Consider the following 25257-nt stretch of genomic DNA (forward strand, 5'->3'; position numbering starts at 1 on the left):
GCGACTCCGTCTGATGTCACCGTGCCAATAAGAGGTCCTCGCCGGCGTGCTGACGTCAGTTCCCTTTTTACCGTGCCTTCGATGCTAACGGTTTTCTCCTAGCTCTCGCTTCTGTTGGAGGGTTTCATCTTGTTGCTCTTTGTAGTTAAAATGTCTCCCCCTAGGAAGTCAAGTTTCAAGCCATGCAGAGAGTGCGGGGGTCGCATGTCGGTCACTGACCCTCATGACGATTGTCTTTGGTGCCTTAGCTCTGAGCATGACGTCGAGGAGTGTGCGTCTTGCCAGAGCATGAATCCAAAGGCCTTAATGTAAAGGGAGGCCAAGCTCTTTTTGGCCAAGGTCAAGAAGGGTCATAGGAGCCATCGAAGATCCTCTTCCCATGCTTCTTCATAGAAGCATAAGAAACGGCGCCGTCATGACTCTCGGCGCCATTTGGCTCAGAGCAGATCAAGATCCATCTCGTTGGCGCCGTGCGACGTGGGAGGTGAGTCCGACCGTGACTATTCAACCCCAGAGTCCTGAGGCTTCTCTGGTGCCGTCTGTCTTTGAGGTTGTGGCACCTCCGGACAGTTCTCGATTTTTACCTGGTGCTCAGGAGTCACATGTTCAGCAGGCGCAGGTGCAACAGGGAGACCAGCGGTATCCTGCCTTCACGGCTCCGGGAGCGAATCCGCTGGTATTTTTGAATGCCATGTTCTCTATGTTCAATGCCATGGCCCCTGCTGGTGGACCGGCTGGTCCCATGGGTCCATTGGCATTTTCGTTGGGCTCTCCTGCTCCGTACAAGGCGGTGCAGTTTATGCCATTCTATCCGGCTCAGGGTACCGGACCGGCTCGATGACCTCGCCTCGAGGCCCTGTGGATCCCATGACATTGCCTTCTAGATCTATGGTGCCGATTTCATCACCCCGTCCGCCGGCTCCAATGGTGGAGCCACGAGCATCTTCTGCGCCATTAGGATCCGTGCCGACGCCGGATCAGAGTGATGGATTCGAACGGAGTCATCCTTCCTCTCCTGTTCCACGTCAGGTGTTGAAGCTGGTGTCTTCGGCGTCGGCAAATTCCATGTCGACGCTGAGGTTGGAGGCTCGATTGAGGTCACGCAAGAAGGCCTTGCGACTTTTAGAGGAGGAAGAGTATCAAAGGCAGTTGTTAGAGGAAGGAGAAATTGTCGAGCCTTTGGGAGAGTATCAAGGCTCGGAGTCGTCCAGTGGGCTGGATACTTCCCCGGAGTGGGACTTGTCTTCACCGGGGGAGTTTACGGAGGAGGCAGCTTCTTTTCACAAGGTGATCAGGAAGGCAGCAAACTTATTGGAACTTCCATTGCCTGCTGCAGAAGTTAAGACGAACATTTTAACAGAGGTCCTGCATCCTTTTTCGGCTTCTGCAGACCCTTTGCTCCCATTCAACAAGGCTCTTACGGAGCTGTGACTAGAGCTGTGGCAAGGAGATACCGAGTGGAGCCTGGTGATCCCGGGTGTTTATCACGACATCCTACCCCGGAGAGTTTGGTGGTTCAGGCCTCTTACTCTGCACGGTCTGCTCCAAGCTCCTTCCTTGTGATTCCATCAGACAGGGAATCCAAGCTGATTGAGCAATTCGCAAAGAAGACTTTCTCGTCTTGCAGCATGGCACTCAAGGCTGCAAACGCTACCTGTGTGCTGGGTAGACATGTCCACACCCTCATGCTCTCTGCGAAGGCCATGGTTCCTGATCTGCCGCAGGATGTACAGAGACCATATGGGGAACTCCTGTCTGATGCGCAGGCTGCGGCGAAACAAATAATCCAGTCTGGCCTGGACTCTACAGACTCAGTGGCCAGGGCAATGGGTACATCTATTGCTACCAGGAGGCACGCTTGGTTGAGGTCCTCTGGGTTTTCTTCAGATGTACAGACCACCTTGTTGGATTTGCCCTTTGATGGGGAAAAACTGTTTGGAGATAAAGCGGACTCTGCCCTAGAGCACTTTAAAGATAGCCGGGCCAATGCGAAGTCTTTAGGATTGCGAATCTCCTCTGCTACCCCTTTTAGGTCTTTTCGGAGGTTCAGGGGGTTTGGACGTGGTGCAGATTATCCAGGGAGACCCCAGTCCTCGGTCCAGCAGCCTACCAGCCTCCCATATTGGTCCTTTAGAGGGCGGGGAGGGTTAGGACAAGAGGGGCCTCCCAGCAGCACCCTACATCATCCTCTTCCTCTGGAGGACAAGGGAAACAGCCTTAGTTTTCTTCCCTTTACCAACCATACTTCTCCTGTAGGGGGAAGATTACGTCTTTTTCTCCACGAGTGGGAGTTAGTTACATCAGACTCATGGGTTCTAAACATTGTCAGAAAAGGATATGCTCTCCCTTTTAATGAGTTTCCTCCTCCCATCCCTCCCTTTCCCTTGTTCAGAAGACCATCTCCTGTTGTTATAGCAGGAGGTTTAGACCCTATTGTCAAAAGGTGCGGTGGAGTTGGTTCCAGAGCAGGAAAGGGGTGTTATTCAAGATACTTCCTGATCCCCAAAAAGGACGGTCATTTGAGACCAATACTAGACCTGAGGATTTTGAATTGGTTCCTCAAACAGGAGAAATTCAAAATGCTGACCCTAGCGCAGGTACTTCTGGCGTTGAATAAAGAGGATTGGATGGTGTCTGTCGACTTGCAGGATGCGTACTTTCATATCTCCGGTTTGTGGTGGGGTTGCAACACTACCAGTTTGCAGTCCTTCCGTTTGGTCTTACTTCAGCCCCTTGAGTCTTCACAAAGGTGATGGCAGTGGTGGCAGCAAGTCTCAGAAGGAAGGGGATATCAGTATTCCCTTACCTGGACGATTGGTTTATCAAAGCCAAGTCTCCAGAGCTTGTGTTGCGTCACTTGCAGATGACAACTCAGTTGTTGTTCAGGCTGGGTTTTTCGATAAATGTACCCAAATCTCACCTGGAGCCCTCTCAACGCCTCCTGTTCATAAGGGCAGTACTGGATACAAAATTTAATCGGGCCAATCCTCCGTCTCAGCGGATCCAAGATATTCAGGCGTTGATTCCAATCTTTCAAAATGGAGCGGTTTTTCCAGTCCTCAAGGTCTTACGCCTGCTCGGTCTGTTCGCTTCTTGCATTCTGTTGGTCACTCATGCACGTTGGCACGTGAGGGCTCTCCAATGGTGCCTCCACAGACAGTGGTTTCAACACAAAGGAGATCTCGAGGAGTCAATCACGATCTCCAGAGACGCTGCAGTGGATTTACGATGGTGGGCTGTGGACGGCAACCTTTCTCAAGGAAGGTCGTTTTCACTGCCTCCTCCGGTGGCCACGATCATGACGGATGCTTCCACTCTAGGGTGGGGAGCTCATCTGGGGGACCTGGAGATCAAGGGTCTACAGGTAGCTATTGTATACACCAGAAAAAGCATTACAGAAGGTAAGTAACTTGTTCTTCGCGTGTCCATGGGTGCTCTTCTCTCCACACATGGTGGAGGGACATGTGTGTCATGATATCCCGTAGCTGTGCAGTCTTATGTGGCTTAGTGTTTTGTTTTGATAAATGAGGGTCTAATTCCCTATCGATAATACAATTAAAGTCCCCAGCCTAGAGCAATTTATGGGGTCGCTGTCAGACCGCTGCCAAAGTGGCGGTCCGACCACGACATTATGACCGTGGCGAAGACGCCACAGTCCAACTGCTGACACTGCCAGGCTGCCTCCAGCCTGCAACCTGGCAGTCCCGGTAGTTGTAATCCACCAGGGCAGCGCTGCAAGCAGCCCTGCCCTGGGATTACAAGTCCCCATTCGCCAGCTTGACCGCCATGGAAAGGCTGGTGGAATGGGGGACTCATGAGGTGAGGGTGCGGGCCTGGAGACCACTGCACTGTCCACGCACTTGGCTTGGGCACTGTAGGGTCTCCATGCACAGCCCCATCGCGCACTCCACTTACCCGCCGAACTGCCTCATTGCAGCCGACTCCATTAGGAGCTGGCTGCATTTTTAAGGCCCTGTTCCCCGCTGCACCATCAGGTGGAAACACTGTTTCTGCCTGCCAGCACAGTGGGGAAACCATAATGGGGCCAGCGAGGTTCAAGTCGCACAGGCGGCCTGATGGCAGAATGACATTGCCGGGCAGCCTCCGCTGCCCTCCAATGTCATAATGAGGGCCTTAATGTCTACTATCGGAGCAACTACTTCCAACAAAGTACGGTAAAATTGACCATCTTCTATGTTTGGCCCATATATGTTCAGGAAGACCACTACCGTCTAACCTGCCTTGTAGGAACAAGTATCTGCCCTGCACATCTGCTTCCATCTATGCCAATACAAATAAGATGCCTGGAGCAAACCAGAACACCATTCCCTGGGAATAAGAGTAGTAGTTAGCATAATACACTTGGCCCTTCCATTTGTTTGTCAGTTTGGCACCTTCCTGATGAGTGAGATGGGTCTCCTGCAAGCAGGCTATCATCCACCTCTCATCTCTTTTGCAAATACAACACACTATAGCGTTTTTGATAGGACCCCACCCTCTGCACATTCCAGGTAAGGAGCTTCAATTAACGCATGGTAACCATTTGTTGAGTTTTACAGTGGAAACCTTAAACGGGCCTTTCCTATCATATCCACAGTGTCTCTAAGCATTAACTGAAAAACATCACAACATATAACCTCCCCCCCCGACTAGGAGCAATTAAACAAAAATGTGTTCTCGCCCAAGCTTCCTGATGTGCTAGGACTTGCATCATCATCCCCTCCTCCCTAGTGCAACCAAATTCCCAAACGATCCCTCCTTCGAACCCTCCCATAGCTGTCTCAGTGTTCAGTGCAATGTAAATATAGAATGTAGTTAGCCCTCGCAAGGGCCAGTGATTACTTTCCGGAGCCTCTTCTCTCCCTTATTATGTAGTTCTACTCCTTATTTCAATGGGAGACCAGAGTCCAGTCATTGTCAACCATCCATCATCATGTAGGCGCTTCCGACATTCCTCCCTCCCATAATCCAGAGGCTAAGTGATTTATGCACTTAAATGCATGCCGTGGAATGTCCTGACCAACCATCATATCCTCCACAGTAGAGACCTCTCTTTTACTTTCATGCTAGAAGTATTTGCAGGATATTATGTTATCTCACCTAAGACACTTGTGTCCCAAATCTCCCTCCCCTCTGCATCCCCCACATCCAGACACATGACTTTATTAATGTTTGTGCAGATAGCCCAATTGGTCTCCTACCACTCATTTGTCAGTCTTTCAGATCCGTCTGTCAAATTTCTTGCCAAAGTCCCTCATATATTCAAGTCCAGAATGGTGCATTGATCCCTAGGCTGGATCGCTGAAGTCGCCCTCATGTCCATCTGCAATGTCAGAATTTTCGCCTTCCTGTTCCGTGTTGGGTGTCCCGGGGCCAGTCTCCTCCTGTGATGGCTGTTCCAGATTGCCTGCCAGGTTCTGTGTTTGGTCTATGATGGTCATTGTGCCGTCTTCACAGATCTCCACATGTCCGGTCTCCCATTCTGTTGTCAGGGAGTATCCAGCAGAGTGGCGCCGCCACTGCGATCCCCTCCATCAACCACGCTCTCGCTGTGGATGCCCTTGGGAGACCTTCGCCATATCGAGCCATGTCCATACTTCCTCTAGCTGTTCAAAGAAATGCATCTTTTTTTTTTGTCCTCATTCAACCCCGCATTTTGAGCCACCTCTTGAACCGTACACCCTTCTCACCATCTAGTTTAGTATTACTCACACTACTCCCTATGCCCTCTTCCTGTAGCTGCCCAAATATAATCAGCGGAAGCGATACAGTAATCTCCTAGCCCAACATAGATGATACAACACCACAAACTTCCTCCCAAAACAAACGGATAGCAGGGCAATCCCAAAACATATGAACGTCTGTTGCTCCTACACTACAGTATTTCAAACATTTAACCACTTCTCCTTTCTTAATCTTAGAAAGCTTCTCCGGTGAGATATAAGCTCTGTGTAGAGTATAAAGATGATTCTTTCTCAACGGGGCTGGCTTCACTACTTCATAAAGGATCGACACAGACTTCTTCCACCATACACCAACCTTATCCTTGGGCATATAATTACTCCACAGATCAGTCGGCAGTGTGAAGTTCCCATCAGGCATTTCTACCGTTTCCCAATACCAAACCGCCAACTTCTTTACAGGGACAGAGACAGAGAACTCTAAAAAAGAATCCTCCAATGGATTTCCCACCCCCGGACCCCCCTTAATTCCTCTTTCCCACTCTTTCATCTGCAAAAACTTCAACCTAGACAGGGATCCGCCCATTATCCCTACTAACTCTTCCCATGAAAGCAAGGTTCCATCTCGGGAAAGGTCGCCCCAACTTTCTACCCCTGCCTTTTTAAATGGTAGTGCTAAAATATCTTTAAAGCACTCTGGGATGCCCGGGGAATCCCAAATAGGCGCATAATAACTTTAATAAAAAATACCACATCGTTGTCTCAATTGATACCAACTCTTTGCCAGCCCTTGCAGTACTTTCAACTTGATTTTTTTGAAAAACTTGGGATCACCAAATTTGAAAAGGAAATACCTTGAGGCCCCTTTGACAGTTGAAACCATTGCCTTATACATCACACCCACCGCTGAAGCATCTGGGCATACAAACAACATCCTTGAATTCTTGAATAAGAAGACCCAAGCATAATATGCCAGATATGGTAAACCCAATCCTCCCTTTTCCCTTCTTCTACGTAATGTCTTCCAAGATATCCTTGGCACCTTTGAACTCCAAATAAAAACGTTTATTGCCTGCTGCATTTTATCCAGATACCCTTTATGCATTGCAAGAGGGGTTGCTTCCATTTAGGCAAAATAAACATTTTAATTAAATTTACTCTCCCAAGTATCGTTAAAGGGAGATGTGCCCATTTCTGCAGCATACCTTTACACTCAACTAACAATTTTCGTAAATTCCTTTAAACTAGGTCCTTAAGGTCCTTAAGGTTATGGGTCACTAAAATACCTAAACACCGTACTTACTGCTTACTTTGGATCGACCCTACCTCCATATTCCATTGCATAATTTCAGTTTTTCCCACATTAACCCGATATCCCGATATGCTTCCAAATTGCTCAGCCAATTCTATAACTGTATTAAAGGCCAGTGATAAATTATTAGTGTATATCAGAAGATCATCTGCATATAAAGATTTTTTTTTTCCCAACCATTACAGCGAAAAGGAGGGATGAGGCTATTTTGCCTAATCTTTCTAGCAAATGATTCAATATAGAGATTAAACAAAACAGGGGACAATGGACAACCCTGCCTAGTGCCTCTAGAAATTGTGATAGGCCCTGTGAGATTCCCATTAACCAACACCTTAGCAAAAGGAGCTGTATATATCTGATCAATAACCCCACAGAACTTAGCTCCTAAATCGGCCCGCCTTAGAATTGATTTTAAATAATTCCAGTTTACATGGTGGAAGGCTTTCATTGCATCTAAAATAATAATTGCCAGCGGTGACCCAAAGGTTGTAGCCAAATCTATCGCCCCGATCAATTCAAAAGTCAACTCATGCAAGTATCTACCTTTAGAGAAGCCTTTCTGGTCTGGGTGCACCAAGTTATTGACTATCTCACTCAGCCTATCAGCTAAAATTTTAGCTAGTAATTTATAATCGTTATTCAGGAACGATATAGGCCTATAAGAAGCATATTTTGCCGGGTTTTTATCCGGTTTCAAAATTAGTGAAATAACAGCCTCATTCCACGAAAAAGGAATACTATAGCCATGCTCGAAAATCCCCCCAAACAATTCTGTCAAGGATGGGATAATCGAATCTCCTAATGCCTTATATACCTCCACTGGAATGCCGTCTGGGCCCGAAGTGGTCCAGTTCTTACTGCTATTCAAGGTTCTCCTAATTTCCTCTGGCGTGATTGGGGCGTTCAGTATTTCCATTTCTTGCGGTGCTATACATAAAGATATATCAGGCCCCAGCCAATCCGTCACCATATCTCCTCCCACCTCTAACTCCTCTGAGTACAATTGTGCAAAACAATTTTGAAAGACAGATTCAATCGCAGCATTATCCGTTCCTTTTTCTCCTGACTGCTTCATTCCAATCTCCTTAATATAGTTCCTTACTCGATCTGCTTTGCACTTCCAGGCTAACAACTTCCCAGCATTTTCCCCATACTCAAAATGACCCAATTTGCTTTCCTCCCATCTCCTTAAAATTCTTCCCTGTAATACATTCTCCAACTGTTTTCTCAGCCCATCCAAACTAGCCCTCAAAGACTCTGTCTCACCTAATTCTATTGACTCAGCCTTATACTTGCTCTAACAAATTAATTTAATTTCTAAACAGTTTATGCTTCTGATATGAGATGTTCTTTATCTCCCCCCTAATAACAGCCTTAAACGTGTCCCATACCACTGACATTGGTGCGGACCCTGCATTTACACTAAAGAAAAATTCGGATTACTTACGCAGTTGCATCACCACCTCCTGATCCAGTAGTAAAGATCGGTCAATGGTCCACCGATTACTGATTATTCTCTGCGGAAAAATCATATCTAGGACAACCGCAGAATGGTCAGATAAGTGAGAGGGCAGATATACTATCTTTTCCACAGCCTCTCTCAAGCGTAGATCTAATAGAAAATAATCAATTCAGGAGGCATGTCTATATTTCTTATTGAAGAAGGAGAAATCCCTATTATTTCCCACTCTTTGTCTCCAAATGTCGCACAACCCAAATTCTTTCATCATCCTCCCTAAAAAATTGTTGCGATTTGGGAGTGCCTCGCGACTTACAATTATCCCTGTCCAGCTCATTATCTAACACAACATTAAAATCACCCATCATAATGACTGGGTCCGAAAATTCACTTGGAGAACATGGCGGGCTGGGCCGTAGTAGCAGCGCGCTAGGACGGCTTCCGGTTCCTGGGGGAAGTGAGGAGACGGCTATGCCGGTTGAACTGCGGCGGATGTGCGCACCCCAGTTTTTGAAACCGGACGAAAGGTGGAAGGCAGCTGGGGCTGCATTGTGGTGCCGTGCCGCGCTGGAGTTGCGCCGGACACGGAGAAGAGCGGCGCGTATTCCCCTCCGGTGGAATAGCGGCAGCACCAGCGAGGTTTGGGTGAAGCGGGCAAGGCGAGGAGCGCCGACTGGCAGCATTTCTGGTGCAGAAAGGGGGACGGAGGCCAGGGTCCCTCAAAGAACGGTAAGGCAAAGGGGGGGGGGGGGGGGCGGTGATACCTCCCCTCCCCCTTTTTGCCTGACAAGTGTGGAGGGGGCTGGTCAGCTACGGACTGACAAACTTGACTTTGTACTGGACTGTAAGGGAGACTCAGGCAAGGAGAAGACTGCAGCTAAACCATTTGAGGGAAGGAGGAGCGCCTCAAGGAAAGAGGGGGAAAGTAAGCTTAAGGGGAAAGACAAGTTGACTCCCTCCCTGAGGTTTTTTAAAGTGAGCCGGAGGTAGTAAAGCTCACGCCCGGTCAGGTTAGAGCGGTGATTGAGGCTTCTGCCTTACAGCTTGCTGATTCCTCTGGTGAGGGCAGGGGGTTGGTTGATAATAGTACGGTTTTGTTGTCCCAAGCTAATGGAGGAAATAAGGAGGGATCAGGGTTGGAGAAGACACTTCCCCCGACAAAGTCTGGCAAGGAGCAGTTTGGTGCCCCTCAAGTTCGGAGTTTAACCTCGGTGGTTCTACAGTCACAAGACCCTTTACTTACGTTAGTTGAAGAAACCTCTCAAGCAGTTTCAGCCCCCTCACTTTCCCAGAGTTCCTCGTTTGAGGCGCTGATCCTGTCTATCTCTGAGGATGTAAAGAGAGGCTTTGCAAACTCAGAAATAAATCAAGGGGAGATAAAAGAGGTTTGCGGGGTGTTGGAAAGAAAGATCGATGGCTTGATGGAGAGAACTCAGGCTCTCGAAGAGGCTGTGGGCGGTATGAAGGAGGAACTGGGTCAACACAAGGTTGAAACTGATGCACTGAAGGGAAATGAGCAGGTCCTAAAAAATAGGATTGAGTAATTTAAAATTACTCAAGAAGAAATAACTTAAGGCTTTTGAAAGTGCCAGAAGGCGCGGAAAGTAACGATCTCAAAGCCTTTGTGGTCTATCTAACTAAATCTGCAGTGGGACTGTAGGAGAGGGATGAGGAAATCGGAAAAGATATTCAGAGAGTCCATCGGGATCCTTTTAGGATGCGGATGAACAGTAGTAAACCTCAGAGAATTTTGATAAATGTTTTGACATATGAGATGAAATAGAAGATCTTATCTAGAGCGTTAAACCAAAAATCCTTAAAAGTAAATGATGTCTTTGAGATTAGGTCTGATATATCCAGGTCTACTATGGATAGGCAGTGGAAGCTGGGGAAGCGCTTGGAGATATTTAAGAGTTTAGGGGTTTCAGCTCAGTTGAAATTTCCAGCCTTTCTCCGGGTTATGTACAATAACAAAATGTATAATATCAGAGATATAACCGATGGGGATGAACTATTGGAAGTAGTTAAAAGTGGGCAGACCGTAAAATAGCGGTGTTTGATGGTTTTTCTAAGTCAAGATCACCCAGGAATGCAGAGGTGTTCTAAAATTTGGACCAACAATGGTCTCTATATGGGGGGGGTTCTCTACGGGTGGGGTAGCTGGGGGATGGGAGTTGTGGGGTTGGGTAAGGTGGGGGTTGGAGGGGAAAGAGTATAAAAAAGTACCTTGTTCAACCCAGTTATTTGTTTTGCAATATTTGAGATATAGCTAGTAGGGGGAGAGGCCAGGGGACAAGGAGTACACCATTGCAAATTCTCTCTTGGAATGTTAATGGTTTGAGGACGAGAGGAAGAAAGAATAGAATATTGCAGTGTTTGCATGACTCAACTGCACAAATTTTGGTTTTGCAAGAAACCCACTTAGCAAAGGCTGAGTGTATGAGCTTAATAAAAAAGCTGAGGTGGGTTCAAGCGTTTGTATGTACAGAGCACAATTATCATACCAAAGGTGTGTCGATTTTGTTTAAACAGCTACAACAGGGAAATGTAGTAATATTAGAGGTAAGATCAGATACAGCAGGGTGGTGGGTTGTAGTTAAACTACAGCTTAATGGTTGAAATTTAGTTTTAGTGGGGTTCTACGGCCCCAATTGTGACGACATAGAACCTCAAAGAAATGCATCTTGCCGTCATGTCTAATCTTTAATTTAGCTGGGTAGAGGAGCATGTACCTGATGAACATGGCTCAAAGGTGCCTTTTAACTTCAAGGAACGTTTTGTGGTGATCCAGCACTCTACGAGTATATTCCAGGTAAATCGCTATATTCCAGCCTTATTATTGTGGAGTAGAGTGCTCTCGCTGCTTTAAGAATACCATCTCTGTCCCTGTAGTTTAATATTTGGGCTATCAAAGCTCGAGGTGGGGCACCCAGCGGAGGTCTCAGGGCCAACACTCCATGCGCTCTCTCTATCACAAAGTATCGTGACAGCACGCATGGTAAAGCTTCTCTCGCATCCATTTCTCCAGGAAGTGCTCCACCCCCTGCCTTTCTGCCACTTCAAGGAACACCAGAAGTCGAAGATTATTCCTCTGGGAGCGTCCTTCAGAATCCTCCACATGCTTCTCAAGGGTGGAGTTGAGTGTGGTTACATGTGTCTTCTGCTTTTTAAGCTGTTGAACTTCCGATTGTAACATAGAAATATTGGTCTCTGATTCATATACCTTATCCACAACCTTACGCAGGTCTGCTCTCACGGAGGTGACCTCCACTGATACCCAAGCAATTTGCGCCTATAATGCTGTTCGTGATCCTTGTATAGCCTCCAGTAGTGCTGTCCTTGAGGTTTCTTGCTGAGTCTCAGATGTCCCCTCCGAAGCATCCTGGATCAGCCCAGAGAGGTGCTCCCCCTCCTGCCTCAGAGTAGTGAATGGAGTTATGGTGTTGCCCTGAGCCTGGCGCTGCACCCGGTCTCTCCCCATATTTTACTTGGATTGTACAGGTACTTCGATCTGATTCAATTAGCGTTCAGTAGGGGTTAAGCTGTATCACTTATTCTTGTATTGTGTACAATATTTTAATGTTGTTACAACATTAGTTGTCTCAGTTCTCCTCTTGTCTATTTGCCATTCACCTTCGCTCTGGGCCCTCCCCCAATTCGCTCAGGTCTAAGGGCCCCCCAGGCTGTATTGAATAAAAGCAGCAGCCCAGGTTTCTCTCTGCTGCCCTCACGGTCTCTATGTCTTCAACCTGTGCTTGGTCTATTTGTTGCAATTATTATGAGCTATCTAGTGTCAACCCCATAGCCCCTAATTATAGCTTCCCAATGTCTGTCACTGGTTGCTGTATTACTGATTTCCAGGCTGGGTGGCCCAGTGTCTGAGGCAAAGCTGGAGCCCGCTGTTTCTATCCTCCAGTCACACTGCTCCACCCTAGGCCGTTCACATGCCCCCCTCAAGAGGCTCTTTGCAACATTGCTTTTTGTCCAGCTGGGCTGCCTCTCTGAGGCCCCTCGTCTCCTCCTCAGCAGTCACAGAGTCTATGAATTTCGCCGGCCGCTTATCCAGCTCAGTGCATTGGCCGCTACTACAGCAAGCGTTGCCAGGCAGCATCCACCTCTCCTCTTCCGTATGCCACACCTCAGCGACCCAAAAATCTACAGTCTCCAGCCCCTGGTGCGGATCCCCAACACGCCTCCATGCTCTGACGCTGCAGCCAGGTCTCAGACGCAATCAGCGTCCCCATCCTGCCTCCAATCTTAAGTCTCACTGCAGTTGCGCTCCCTTGCAATGGTGACTGCTGCCGTTCCCGCCACCTGCAGAGCGACCACCATCCCAGGAGTCTCCGGCAGCACTGTCTCTCTCTCGCTACAAGGTAGCACTAACCTTCCCCCATCCGCTCCAGTCGCACATGCTGCAGGCCTGGGAACAAACTCCCCACTCCCAGGCAGAGGCCTCAGCCTCCGACAGTGCACAGCATCATAGGGGGACACCCTCATTGCAAAAAGCCGCCTTGGTGCACCAGAGTCCGAACAGCCCCCGGGAGACCAGTGTTTGTGGTCTTCAGTACTGTTAATTGCAGGATATTTCATGTTTTGCGAGGTTGGCTTATGGAGCTCCGTAAGAGTGTGTCCTTTCGGCCATGTTGTTGGCTACTTCCCCCTGACTGGGGCGACAGTTGAGGCCACTCAGGTATGGTTTGGAAGTGCTGTGTTACTTCCTAGGTGTTCAGGTACTGGCTTCCAGATTAGAGCATACCAGTCACACGGGCTGTGGGACTCAGGTGGCAGACCACAGCACCAGGGTAATCCTCTCCTGTCATCACCACCAGTCAAAGTCTCCTGCAAGGTTGACTTGCTCTTTCATTCTTGCTCAGGCAGGACTAATTTGCCTTCCAGGACAAGACAGGCAGTTATTCTTCCAGATCAGACTCAAGGTGATGTCTTATCACATCAGGGAAGCAGGATATCTGGCATGTACTAGTGCTGGTTGAGCAGCAGTCCTGGGGCTACTCTGTGGAACATCAACCCCTTTGTCTGAGAGAACTTGGAACTGGACCAAGAAGTGGGCCAACAGCTTCTCTCTTTATACATGCATGACATAAGGGGATTTGGATTCCCAGTCTGCCCTTTAGAACCAGTTTGGATCAGTTTTATTTTCTTGTGTCCTTCTAAAGCTGTCTTACAGACTCACTTTGTAAGAATGATGCTCTTCAAACCAGGGTTTTCTCCAGGCTGGACTAACCCCAACTGAGACACAAAGGTGTGAGCAGTCTGCACCTTACTATCAACAGCCACATCTGATAATGAGAAGGAGGATGAAACAAAGGGCTGCTCTCCTCAAGAAAGACCTTTCACACTTCAACAGTGGGAACTGCTGTCCTGGTCTTCACTTTTTCCATCCTCTAACTAAGAAGACTAACCAGCAGCCATTTGTATCAGGAATGACCTAATCAAATTTGTAGGGGGAAGCCTGTCTCTGCTCTGCCCACTTCCCTGTGTGGATTCCCTCTCTTCAGCCTCTGGAATGTCAACAATACACTTCCATTGTCTGGGAAAACAATCTGACCTCCATCTTTTGCACATGAATAGGCCCGGGGCTTCCAAAAAGGAACACAGGGGCCTGTGTCATTGTGGTTCAATCAGTCACTCTTTGCAGCGTATAAAACACTTCTCGTGCCCTTGTTCTTCCAGACACTCAGGAACTGTCCTAGGATTTAAGTTGTGCTGTTAGCAGTGGAAATTTCTACAAGTGAGCCTGTCGGTGCTCACTCATGTGACACAGGTCAACAAAAAGCTTGGCCACACTAGAATCATTGCTTAATACAGTATGCTGCTGTGACCAATCTATGTGTGTGAACTTGTGAGAGGGAGAGTAGGTCAAAGCCAGGCCTAGATATCCATGCTCACTCTAGGTTAGTATAAGGCTGAGGCCAAAAGAATCTAGAAATTGGAATGACAGAAAATCCTAGTTGGTCATGCTGAATAGGGGACTCAACTCGATACCATGCAGGGGACATTCACATCTCAACTCCACTCCTTCATCTGTAGTAATTTTTTTAATTTGTTTATTTATTTTATTCAGGTTCATCAGTCCCTGAACACTGCCTTCTGACACCATATTTTAAAACAATTCTTAGGCTACCAGGTTCACCATATAGCTTAATGAGGCTAGCAAGTAACTATGCCTCATGGCTGGTTATTATTTTGTTTTCATTTACCATAGAAATATGAATTGAACGTCTCTTGATACTCGGATCATATTGTTCCATCCTTTTAATATCTCTCTAATCTGTAAGACGTCCGTCTCTGTAGCTCTCATTATTAATGTCCCTATAGCTGGGATCAACAAATCAGACACATCAGAAAAGTGCATGTGCCTTCTGAGAGCATTGTTGCTAAACTGATGGTGAGGCTGATGCAAAAATGTATAGTCTTTTCAAAGACACACATGACTCTGCATTAAAGAAATGCTGCTGTAGTCATTATTGCACTTTTAATGTTCATTCTTGTGACAATATTAATTAGCACATAATATGTTCTTTTTATAGGAGTCCGAAATCCAAGCACTGCAGTTCATGTAATAAGTGTGTTTCCAATTTTGACCACCACTGCAAATGGCTAAACAACTGTGTGGGAGGCCGAAATTACTGGTAAGTTTATTTAACTTACCTCAAGCTGCTACTTTTGACTAACAGTGTGCCCTATAAACCACAAAATGCTTATATTATGGGTATACAGCTTTTTTTGCTGCACTTTTGTAACCTGTTAGTAGTGGGAGGGCCAGTGGAAGGCATAAAAGTCTTAAGGACTCACTTATGTGGCCTCATTCCACAAGAATCATTGCTACAGCATGTTGGAGATATTGCATATTTTGGAAAGTTTCCTTGAGCTGAACCAAGGAGACATTATTGAAATAACTAATAGAAGAAAGAATAAACACTTTAATAACTTTCTTCCTACGGATAGGACTGAAAAATGTAAATGCATTATGGAGCTGGATAAAGCGAGCTTTTACAGCAGTAGAGATCTAGGGGACCAATAGTAACTGAACATCTAAGATGACTTCTAAGTTATTTACTTTGGATACTGGGCCCTATTCCGAAGGCCAGATTTCACTCTGCCAGTTGGATGCAGGACTGTCCATTACTTTGATCTCACCCTTTTTAGCGTTTAATTAAACTTATACTTGCATATTCCACTATCACTGGTCAAGAGGCATCTGGTTAAATTCCTTTCTCTTCAACCCTGGCCTGAAAGAAACAGATGTCACCACTGTTGTTAATATTTTGAAATCCAAAGGATTTACTTAATAATTCTGTAAGATGTAAATTGTGGGCATTAAATGATGAAAATGATATTTGAGTACTGCTCTTTGTCTGAAGGCAAGGTCTAAATGAAGGAAGTGCAACCACTAGGCTTCAGTCTTCAAAAAACATTAATGTTTTATGTATTGTGAAGGTGCATGTATTTAAAAAACAACAAAAACATGTTTTTATGCTTTGTACTGTTGAGAAAGAAACACAGCAGAACTCTGACACTGATATGACAGACACAATGCAAGTTAGTGTTTTATACATGATCAAATTGAGCTGACAGCTTGACAACCTGAAAAGTCTATCAAAATTCCTATATTCCCTGCATGGACCCAAACCTTGTCAATTCAATTTCAAAAATCTTTATCCAGGCTTACTAGGTCGTAAAAGAAAACACAAAACATAATAAAAAAGAAAATGCAACCAATATTGATGATATTAAAAGCCCTGCAGATGTTGTAAGATGCACTTGCAAAGGATGACTTCAATCAGAAAACACGAGAGTTAACAACTAGCAAAGCTAAGTAATTCATATACTTTCACGTTGATCATCCTTTAACCTAAAAATACTATTATAATATTCATGTAATAAAACAATTAATAAATAGCATTTCTAAGAATACCGAACGTGTACATAGGCTAATATCTGTTTGGTTAAAAGTATGATGATCATAATTACATGCCCAAAGAATTGCTGGTTCTTACTTCAGATTTAAGTATGGAGATGACCCAAAAACATATTTCAGGGGAGTTCAATAATTGCAGGTGAAACGAAGCTACTCTGCACCTGTGATTCCCCATGTTCTTTACTAAGGGTTTTAAGAAAATGTTTTCATGAAAATTTTAAAAAACTACAAAAAATGTAGAGTTAACTTACATTATCACAAGAACACGGCAAAGCTGAGTCCCACTGAAAACCAGGCTCTCTCTTTTTTTTAAACACAAAAGACATCAAATTATTCCTGCTCTAAATGATTGAAATGATGAAGAAAGGATCTCTCCCAATGGGTAAGATATAACAATAGATAAATGACAGGGTCGATTGATGCTAAGGCCCTATAATAGGTAGGACTGAGCATTTAGATTATTCCGCTCTCAGCCTTCTTTCCTCACTGTATTCTAAAAAAATGGGACTTAACCCTTAATTTGTCCTCTTTGTTGATGCTCCTCAGGTTCGTAAAAGGAGAGGATAGTTCCAAGGCATGGAAAGTTTTAGAAATGTAGTTAAACCGCTTGATTGTATGCCCCTTATCCAAGCTGAGGCAATCCAAAATTATATCCCTGCACAATGAAGACTCCAGATTCACCCACACACTAATGCTTAGCTATTGGGGGGCCAAATAAACCTTATCTGCAACGTAGGTTTGATTTAGCTACAAGTGGATGACAAAAGTATAGATAGATGGTGGGAGATGCAGAATCCTCTGACAAATGTGGTTTTTCTCAGCTTAAAGAATAGAAGCATTGTGAAGACTCCATATCCCTACCCAATACGTGGCGGTGGCAACACACTGTGCATTATACACTTTCAAGAGAGGGGCGATGGTCCCGTTCTCATGGGTCTCAGAAGTTTACAAATTGTTTCCACAGACCTGCTACGCTAAGACATGAGCTGTTAAATTGGAAATGCCACATACCCGAAGAACTAAAAATTACTCTTAGGTAGTTAAAATCGCTTACACTAGTGGGTGTTTGGCCTTTGATACTAAGTCTCAACAGACTAGTTTTACCAGGCCCATGTACCATAATGTACGACTTCTCATAGTTGGCCACAAGGTCAAGGCTGCACATGAAGGAGACATAGCGATGGACCAGCATCCGTAAGCCATTAGGGGTACAGACCAGGAAGACTGCGTCGTCTGCATAAAGCAGTGCAGGCACCTGTGTGCCAGCAATCCTTGGGATGTCTCCCGGATTTGAAGTCAAATAGGATCCTAGACCATTGATATAAACAGTGGAAAGTAGGAGGGCTAACATACATCCTTGACGCGTCCCCCGCTTTAGAGAAAATTCAGAGGGCATTTCTCTGTTAATGCCAAAGCAAACTCATGCTGCTAAATTTTTTATGCACAGAGTGAAGGAAATTCTCTAAGGGTAAATACACCCCTAGATCCAGCAACATCAACCACAAGCTTGGTCCTGTTCACTGAATCAAAAGCTGTGAGCAGGTCCATAAAGGCCAGGTACAGTAGGTGATGCTTGACATGGGTGTATTTGTTTAATATCAAGCTCAAATTCAAGCATTGCTCCACGGTACCCAAGGTCGAAGGAAACACAAATTGAAAGGGAGAGAAGATGTCATTCTATTGGGCCCAAGCAACGAGGTGATTGTAGACCACTCTTCCCTGATTTTAACTACACTGTTGATGAGTGATATAAGTCGATAATACTATGGGAACACACAGTCTCCTTTTTTAAATATTTGCATTATAGTAAAAAAAAGTCCAAGAATGAGAGATATTTAAATTAAGGGAGCCATTAAGGACGTTAGTAATCCATGGTCCCCATAAATCTGTTCTACGTTTTATGAGGTCAGTTGAGACCCCATCTGGGCCTTTCTACCTAAGCACGGCTGTATTGCCAACTCTACTTCTGGCAAAGATACAAAAATGGTTGGCGAGTGCTGCAATCTGTTCTGAAGAGTGTTAGCTAAATCCCCGTTCACCACAATATGATATGTCATAAAGTGAAGCACTTACTATTATCCAGAATTGGATCTTTCATAAATTCACATGCTTGAGTCATCCCCGTCGTCGAAGTGGGAGTCCCACAGTGCCTTAGAAAAGCAGTAAGTAAGAATAACCATAGGCTATAATGCTAGCAAACTTAAACATATAGCCTATCCATGTCCTTTTGAAAAAAGAACCAAACTTGACCTATGACCAATCACACGCTAGCACCCTCTAGAGTATTCCCAAGAGAGGCTCCTTCCCTCAGATTTTCTACTGCAGGTTGTGTGAAGGGAGTCTCCCTGAGCTCTGCTCAGTTTCTTCCTGTCAGAACATTTTTCTATCTCAGAATATGTCAGATACTTCCAAGAAAGGCCTTGTAAAACCTCTGGCAAGAATCTTCATGTGGATGATCCATGTAAAGATTATCTGTATTGCCTGTATCACAAACGTCAGGTAAAAGACTGTAAAATATGCTGCACCTTCTTTGCTAAAACTCTGAGGGACAGAGAAGGAAGACTTCTTCTATGGTTACAGGCAAAATCCTGTACTTGAGGTGAGGAGAGTGACATGGACCCGAAACCTCAAAAAAGGTCTAGATCTTCTGACATGGGGCAGGCTGAAGATGTCAGGAAGCACCACAAGGCACACCATAAAGACCCTGTGTAGGAAAGTACCATCTTGCCTGGCATGTTACCCCCATATTTCACTGTATATATGTTGTTTTAGTGTATGTGTCACTGGGACCCTGCCAGCCAGGGCCCCAGTGCTCATAAGTGTTCCCTGTATGTGTTCCCTGTGTGATGACTAACTGTCTCACGGAGGCTCTGCTAATCAGAACCTCAGTGGTTATGTTCTCTCTGCTTTCTAAATTGTCACTAACAGGCTAGTGACCAATTTCACCAATTCCCATTGGCATACTGGAACACCCTTATAATTCCCTAGTATATGGGAGGTACCCAGGGTATTGGGGTTCCAGGAGATCCCTATGGGCTGCAGCATTTCTTTTGCCACCCATAGGGAGATCTGACAATTCTTACACAGGCCTGCCAGTGCAGCCTGAGTGAAATAACGTCCACGTCGTTCAGGGCAAATTCCCCGGACTTTGTGAGTGCGGGGACACCATTTTACGCGTGCACTATACATAGGTCACTACCTATGTATAGCGTCACAATGGTAACTCCGAACATGGCCATGTAACATGTCTAAGATCATGGAATTGTTATCCCAATGCCATTCTGGCATTGGGGAGACAATTCCATGATCCCCCGGGTCTCTAGCACAGAACCCGGGTACTGCCAAACTGCCTTTCCGGGGTCTCCACTGCAGCTGCTGCCAACCCCTCAGACAGGTTTCTGCCCTCCTGGGGTCCAGGCAGCCCTAGCCCAAGAAGGCAGAACAAAGGATTTCCTCTGAGAGAGGGTGTAACACCCTCTCCCTTTGGAAATAGGTGTGAAGGCTGGGGAGGAGTAGCCTCCCCCAGCCTCTGGAAATGCTTTGATGGGCACAGATGCTGCCCATCTCTGCATAAGCCAGTCTACACCGGTTTAGAGATCCCCCAGCCCTGCTCTGGCGCGAAACTGGACAAAGGAAAGGGGAGTGACCACTCCCCTGACCTGCACCTCCCAGGGGAGGTGCCCAGAGCTCCTCCAGTGTGCCCCAGACCTCTGCCATCTTGGAAACAGAGGTGTTGCTGGCACACTGGACTGCTCTGAGTGGCCAGTGCCATCAGGTGACGTCAGAGACTCCTTCTGATAGGCTTACCTTTCTTACTACCCTATCCTCCTTCCTAGGTAGCCAAACCTCCTTTTCTCGCTATTTAGGGTCTCTGCTTTGGGGAATTCTTCAGATACCGAATGCAAGAGCTCATCAGAGTTCCTCTGCATCTCCCTCTTCACCTTCTGCTAAAGGATCTACTGCTGACTGCTCAGGACGCCTGCAAAACCGCAACAAAGTAGCAAAGACGACTACTGCAACCTTGTATCGCTTCATCCTGCTGGTCTTCTCTCCTATTTCCTGGTGGTGCATGCTCTGGGGGTAGCCTGCCTCCTTTCTGCACCAGGAGCTCTGAAGAAATCTCCCGTGGGTCGACGGAATCTTGCCCCTGCAACCGCAGGCAACAAAAGACTGCATCACTGGTCCTCTGGGTCCCCTCTCAGCACAACGAGCGTGGTCCCTGGAACTCAGCAACTCTGTCCAAGTGACTCCCACAGTCCAGTGACTCTTCAGTCCAGGTTTGGTGGAAGTAAGTCCTTGCCTCCCCACGCTAGACTGCATTGCTGGGTACTGCGTGATTTGCAGCTGCTCCGGCTCCTGTGCACTCTTCCAGGATTTCCTTCGTGCACAGCCAAGCCTGGGTCCCCGACACTCTAACCTGCAGTGCACAACCTTCTGAGTTGTCCTCCGGCGTCGTGGGACTCCCTTTTGTGACTTCGGGTGGACTCCGGTTCACTCCTCTTCTAAGTGCCTGATCCGGTACTTCTGCGGGTGCTGCCTGCTTCTGTGAGGGCTCCCTGACTTGCTGGACACCCCCTCTGTCTCCTCATCCAAGTGGTGACATCCTGGTCCCTCGTGGGGCCACAGCAGCATCCAAAAATCCCTAACCGTGACCCTTGCAGCTAGCAAGGCTTGTTTGCGGTCTTTCTGCGTGGGAACACCTCTGCAAGCTTCTTCACGACGTGGGACATCCATCCTCCAAAGGGGAAGTTCCTAGTCCTCTTCGTTCTTCGACACTGTCGCGACTCTTGGACTTGGTCCCCTTGTCTTACAGGTACTCAGGTCCGGAAATCCACTGTTGTTGCATTGCTGGTGTTGGTCTTCCTTGCAGAATCCCCCTATCACGACTTCTGTGCTCTCTGGGGGTTGTAGGTGCACTTTAAACCTACCTTTCAGGGTCTTGGGGAGGGCTTTTTTTTCTAACTCTCACTGTTTACTTACAGTCCCAGCGACCCTCTACAAGCTCACATAGGTTTGGGGTCCATTCGTGGTTCGCATTCCACTTTTGGAGTATATGGTTTGTGTTGCCCCTATACCTATGTGCTCCTATTGCAATCTATTGTAACTTTACACTGCTTGCATTACTTCCTTTTGCTATTACTGCATATTTTTGGTATTGTGTACATATATTTTGTGTATATTTGGCATCCTCATACTGAGGGTACTCACTGAGATACTTTTGGCATATTGTCATAAAAATAAAGTACCTTTATTTTTAGTTTATCTGTGTATTGTGTTTTCTTATGATATTGTGCATATGACACCAGTGGTATAGTAGGAGCTTTGCCTGTCTCCTAGTTCAGCCTAAGCTGCTCTGCTATAGCTACCTTCTATCAGCCTAAGCTGCTAGAAACACCTCTTCTACACTAATAAGGGATAACTGTACCTGGTACACAGTGTAAGTACCCCTTGGTACCCACTACAAGCCAGGCCAGCCTCCTACATTGGTTGTGCAGCGGTGGGATAAGTACTTGTAACTACTTACCACTTTGTCATATTGTACTTTTCATAAGAGAGAAATATACAAAACAAGTTCAGTGTATGTACACCTAACCAAAAAGTTTTGCTTTTCTTCTCTTACACTTTCCGCTAAGTGCTGAAAAGTACTCCTAAACGTGCTAAAAGTTTGAAAAAGTTTGAAAAAGTTTTTTTTCTGTTCTTTAAAAAGTCCTGAAACTTTTTCTCTCTTCTCTCTGTCCCTAAACCTTCTTCTATCATGTCTGATGTAGGAACTTCTCTTAAAATGGCCAATACAACATATGACAAACTTAACTTTAAGAGCCTAAGGAGTCTCTGCATTGATAGAGGTTTAGTGGTAGGAATGAACCCTTCTAGAGAATTTCTGTCTAACATGCTTATTGAGAATGATAAGGCCCAGGGTGGCACCTCATCTGAAAAGTTAATAGATAGCTCACACTCTGACTCAGGGGAAGCCCTTGAGGGAGTGGTACAGGGTTCTCTTCCTAATCTGCCCCTTAGCAGACCACTTAGCATTGCTGGTAGTAATAGAAGCTCCCATCATAGTAGGGATGTTTTTGTTCCTGAAGGCCAGGTTGTTACAGTGCAAGCTGTTAGAGGCAGGTCTCCCTCTGTTGAATCCAATATTTCTTCTGTATCCAAGCATTCCCAACCCACCCACCCTCAAGACAAATTGTTAGAAAGGGAACTCAATAAGTTGAGAGTGGAAGAGACCAGACTGAAGCTTAAACAGCAACAGCTGGCTCTAGACAGGGAATCTCTAGATCTGGAGAAGGAGAGACAGGGGTTGGGGGTTGGACCCCATGGTGGCAGCAGCAGTATTCCTGATAGCAATCCTGTGAGAGAGCATGATTCCAGGAATCTGCACAAGATAGTTCCCCCTTACAAGGAGGGGGATGACATTAACAAGTGGTTTGCTGCACTTGAGAGGGCCTCTATGGTACAGGGGGTCCCTAAAAGGCACTGGGCTGCTATCCTATGGCTATCTTTCAGTGAAAAGGGTAGGGATAGGCTCCTTACTGTTAGAGAAAGTGATGCCAATAATTTTGCAGTTTTGAAGGATGCACTCTTGGATGGGTTTGGCTTAACCACTGAACAATACAGGATTAAGTTCAGAGAAACCAGAAAAGAGTCCTCACAAGACTGGGTAGACTTTGTTGACTATTTTGGAGGGATGGTTACATGGCAGTAAAGTTTCTGACTATAAAAGACTGTACAATCTAATCCTGAGAGAGCATATTCTGAATAACTGTGTGTCTGATTTGTTCACCAATATCTAGTGGACTCAGATCTGACCTCTCCCAAAGAATTGGGAAAGAAGGCAGACAAATGGGTCAGAATAAGAGTGAACAGAAAGGTTCATACAGGGGTTGACAAGGATGGCAAGAAGAAGGATGGTAAGTCTTCAGACAAGGGTGGGGACAAATCTAAAAATTAGTCTTCATCAGGCCCACAAAAACACTCTGGTGGGGGTGGTGGGTCCAAATCCTCTTCTAATCAAGTAAAAAAGCCTTTGTGCTATTTATGTAAAGTAAAAGGCCATTGGACAACTGATGCCAGTTGTCCAAAGAAAAGCACCAAACCTCCCACTACCATAACCCCTACTGCAACCTCTAGTGCCCCTAGTAATAGCGGTGGTGGTGGGAGCAAACCTACTAATAGCCAATCCAAGGGAGTAGCTGGGCTCACTTTTGGTAATTTAGTTGGGGTTGGTCTTGTTAGGGAGACCACAGAGGATGTGTTAGTCTCTGAAGGTGCCATTGATTTGGCCACCTTGGTTGCTTGTCCCCTTAATATGGATAAGTACAAGCAACTTCCCCTAATCAATGGTGTTGAGGTTCAGGCCTACAGGGACACAGGTGCCAGTGTTACCATGGTGATAGAGAAACTGGTGCACCCTGAACAACACTTACTTGATCACCAGTACCAAGTGACAGATGCTCATACCAACACTCTTAGCCACCCCATGGCTGTTGTGAATCTCAACTGGGGGGGTTTACTGGTCCAAAGAAAGTTGTGGTTGCCTCAGATTTACCTGTAGACTGTCTACTAGGGAACAATTTCGAGACCTCAACTTAGGCAGAAGTGGAGTTGGAGGCTCATGCAGCAATGCTGGGCATTCCTGGGCATATTTTTGCTTTAACCAGGGCTCAGGCCAAAAATCAAAAAGGACAGGGTGACTTGGATCCTGGAACAATGGACCAAGTGCTCCCTAAAGCTAGGGTTAGTAAGGGTAAATACCTACCCACTATCCCTCCCTCTACAGATGATTCAACTTCTGAGGAAGAAGAATTTCCCCCCTGTGCAGAACCTTCACCAGAGGAGCTGGCAGCAGACACTGCTGAGCTTTTGGGTGGAGGGGGGCCTGCCAGGGAGGAGCTGAGTGTGGCACAGCAATCCTGTCCCATATTAGAGGGTCTCAGACAGCAAGCTATCAAGCAGCAAAATGGGGATGTCAGTGACTCACGTAGAGTTTACTGGGAGGACAACCTCTTGTACACAGAGGCAAGGGACCCAAAACCTGGAGCAGCCAGGAGATTTGTCATTCTCCTGCAGTACAGAGAGTTCCTCCTAACTCTGGCACATGACATTCCTTTGGCTGGACATTTGGGCCAGATTAAAACATGGGAAAGGCTTGTCCCCCTGTTTCACTTGCCTAGGATGTCAGAGGACACAGACTGACTTTTGTAAGTCCTGTGTGACCTGCCAAGCCAGTGGCAAGACTGGTGGCACCCCAAAGGCTCCCCTTATTCCACTACCTGTGGTTGGGGTTCCCTTTGAAAGGGTAGGGGTTGACATAGTTGGCCCCCTTGACCCTCCTACTGCTTCACGCAATAGGTTTATCTTGGTGGTAGTGGACCAAGCCACAAGATATCCTGAAGCTATTCCTCTAAGGACCACTACAGCACCTGCAGTGGCAAAAGCCCTCCTAGGAATCTTTTCCAGGGTGGGTTTTCCAAAAGAGGTTGTATCAGACAGGGGTAGCAACTTTATGTCTGCATGCTTGAAGGCCATGTGGAAGGAATGTGGTGTAACATACAAATTCACCACACCTTATCATCCACAAACAAATGGACCGGTAGAGAGGTTTAATAAAACTCTCAAAGGAATGATAATGGGACTCCCTGAAAAACTCAGGAGGAGATGGGATGTCCTGTTACCTTGCCTCCTTTTTGCTTACAGGGAGGTACCCCAGAAAGGAGTGGGCTTCAGCCCCTTTGAACTCCTATTTGGGCACCCTGTAAGAGGTCTTCTAACACTTGTGAAGGAGGGTTGGGAACAACCTTTAAAAGGTCCTAAGCAAGATATAGTGGACTATGTACTTGGCCTAAGATCCAGAATGGCGGAG

General features: G+C 46.3%; 1 protein-coding gene across 4 annotated transcripts in view; it reads left to right on the plus strand.

Moving 5' to 3' along the window:
• ZDHHC1 (zinc finger DHHC-type containing 1) overlaps positions 1 to 25257 on the plus strand; it is a 698520-nt gene that overhangs the window by 121909 nt on the left and 551354 nt on the right. For all 4 annotated transcript variants that reach the window (XM_069217653.1, XM_069217652.1, XM_069217654.1 and 1 more), the window contains exon 4: positions 15001 to 15102. In XM_069217653.1, the coding sequence (XP_069073754.1) occupies positions 15001 to 15102 (102 nt within the window). The remainder of the gene's footprint in view (positions 1 to 15000; positions 15103 to 25257) is intronic.

This window comes from Pleurodeles waltl, chromosome 12 (assembly GCF_031143425.1).
Source record: "Pleurodeles waltl isolate 20211129_DDA chromosome 12, aPleWal1.hap1.20221129, whole genome shotgun sequence".
NCBI classification, from domain to species: domain Eukaryota; kingdom Metazoa; phylum Chordata; class Amphibia; order Caudata; family Salamandridae; genus Pleurodeles; species Pleurodeles waltl.